Below are 2500 nucleotides of genomic sequence, written 5' to 3'. Positions count from 1 at the left end.
ACATGTTTCCGATTCGACGCTGATGTGAGTCAGATGCATGAATACAAAGATGTAAGCGAGAGAATTACTGTATCGTAATTATTGTACATAATGTTCTAAACGATTGAAATGCATGCCAAACAGACGATGCAATTTTTCTTCCTAAATCAATACCAAAAGATTAGTGTGGGGATGGTCCAAATTGCTTATCGTTATTAAATTATATACTATAGTCTTCCATATCATCTGATCGTTTTCTGTGACGTCACATTTATAGAAAACGGTAAATATCCAGCCTAATTACGTAGACAATCACAAAACACAAGTCACCCTGAAAGTAGACAAAAACAATTTCTCAAGCCTAACACGGCTGTTGCAAAGGCATTGTTTTATAACTGTCTTTATATTTCTTTTCATTTTTTTAGTCGTGTCGATAGGACACAGTGATAAGAACACCGTAATAATATACAGCATGAATAGTATACATGTTCAACCACATACATGCACTCACGACGTATAAACTTATCAGTCTGTCAATACTATGCGAAAGGTAAAAGACTGGAGACACTGGATAAGATTATTCCGAGAACTGAGGAATGTCGTGTCAGTAATATTCATCATCAATATGCTCATGTTTGAGCAGCCGTGGACCTCTCCACCATCCTTCGCCACTCAACTCGATTTTGCGCTTTTCTTTCCACTTGTACCATCGTCAGCCCGCAAATATCTTTGATGTTGTCGCTCAGTCTTGTCTTCGGTTTGCCTCTTCCTAATTTTACCTAATTTTAAAATGTCACCCACCAGCTTTTCGTCTAAACGGTTAGCTATTTATATATAAAAAAACTTATTTAGAACCTACAATCGACATCACACTTTATTTCCACCTACTGAACGACAAGTATTGATGCAGAATACGTGAACATATAGTCTATAGTCTGCACAAACACACACACACACACGCACGCACAAATTCTGTGTGTGTGTGTGTGTGTGTGTGTGTGTGTGTGTGTGTGTGTGTGTGTGTGTGTGTGTGTGTGTGTGTGTGTGTGTGTGTGCATATATCACCGTGTGCAAGTGTGAGAGGGAGAAAGTCCAACAAAATTTGTTAAATCTTACGCATACATATATCTGTTCATGCTTATTTTTTCATGTACCGTCACGTGCATTGTGAGGCATACACAGCTTATCCCATTGTGTTTTGCCGTCGGTGTTTTGCTGATAGATTTGTGCTGACGGGTCAAACATTAAATATCTAGTGAGATCTTGCAAGATGTCATAGTGCAATATTGAGCAGCGTCGAATAATCTTTTGTTAATCTTACTCTGTTCTCGAAATAAAAACCCTTCGAATGTTTGATAAAGCTTTAATGATGTATTTACATAACTGACCCTGTAGACAACAAAAATAAATACTTAATGATAAGGAAGTCATAGCATTCAGATAAATGAGGAATGCTTTAGGAGCTTAGAGAGAGAAAAAAAAAAACAAGAATAATAGAAGACAATGAATAGATTGAATAATTTCGTAGAAACAAGAGTCACAAAAGTAGAAAGATCAAAAGAACAGAAGGAAAAGAGAGAAAAGAGAAAGAAAAAGAAAACAAAACATAGAACATCATCATCGTCATATCCTCGACCATCGTGTTCGCGCCAAAAAACATGGAGTTCCTCCCACTCCCCTTTGGCCGCCTTCGGACCCTCCTCGCCCTTATCCGCAGGCCGGGGGATAGACAGCTCCAGCCAGCGTGCAGTAGAAGGAGACGGAGAACGTGGTGCCGGTGTTGGTGGAGGTGGAAGTGATGGTGTAGGTGGAGGAGAGAGTGGACCAGAAAGTCATGGCGACGCGTTCATCCCGCTGCGCGTCCTCCGTCAGCTGAGTGCCCTCCATGTCCAGCGAGCCATCCAATAAACCCCTGTGGGAAGCGAAGATAATGATTTTTTTTTAGCTCAAATAATCCAGTTAATTCCATTTGTTACAGTGGTTATTATGCTTGACAGGTTGTCTGTTTAGTTTGCTTCAAAATCATCATACGGAATGGCATGTATTACCAATGGGATTCGAACGCGGGTCAACAAGATTGTCAGACGAAAACGCTACCACTGCACCATACAGCAGGGAGGAGGGGTGGGGGCAGGGCTGAGGTCTTACGTGGTGGGGAGCAAGGTCTACATAAACACTTACATAGACCTTGATGAGGAGCGTCTTAGGCCAAAAGCGTCGTTTATGAGTGGTGGGGGAACGGTTGCGTGGTTGTGGGAGAAAGAGGGAGGAAATGGTGTCTGGGGATGTTGTTTTGTGTGTGTGTGGGTGGTGGGGATGGGGGACTGGGGCGTTACGTAGGGGTGGTAGCAGGTGGAGGGGTATGGTGCTGCAAGGTGCAGTTCCACAAAACCCAAAGGTAAAACTAGAGTATCATTGTCCATGTTGACTTGAACAAAGGGCTTCTGATAGCTGTGAGATGGAGAAAGTTAGAGAAAGGAAATGTCTCATATGAAAGAAAAATAGCTTAATTAATGATAAA

General features: G+C 41.6%; 2 protein-coding genes across 3 annotated transcripts in view; one reads left to right on the top strand and one right to left on the bottom strand.

Moving 5' to 3' along the window:
* The window catches only part of LOC119573228 (protein O-linked-mannose beta-1,2-N-acetylglucosaminyltransferase 1-like), a 15534-nt gene extending 15407 nt beyond the window's left edge, over positions 1 to 127 (top strand). The window contains exon 16 of the mRNA XM_037920348.1: positions 1 to 127. This exon is cut by the window's left edge and continues 190 nt beyond it. The gene's annotated coding sequence lies outside the window, so the exon portion shown is untranslated.
* Positions 128 to 1326: 1199 nt separating this feature from the next.
* LOC119572863 overlaps positions 1327 to 2500 on the bottom strand; it is a 6654-nt gene continuing 5480 nt past the window's right edge. For both annotated transcript variants that reach the window (XM_037919798.1, XM_037919799.1), the window contains exon 4: positions 1327 to 1891. In XM_037919798.1, the coding sequence (XP_037775726.1) occupies positions 1687 to 1891 (205 nt within the window). In that variant the 3' untranslated portion in view covers positions 1327 to 1686. The remainder of the gene's footprint in view (positions 1892 to 2500) is intronic.

The sequence above is a fragment of the Penaeus monodon genome, chromosome 5, assembly GCF_015228065.2.
Source record: "Penaeus monodon isolate SGIC_2016 chromosome 5, NSTDA_Pmon_1, whole genome shotgun sequence".
Lineage (NCBI taxonomy): Eukaryota > Metazoa > Arthropoda > Malacostraca > Decapoda > Penaeidae > Penaeus > Penaeus monodon.
The sequence above is the reverse complement of the archived record's forward strand: the minus strand, read 5'-3'. Positions and strand labels throughout refer to the sequence as shown.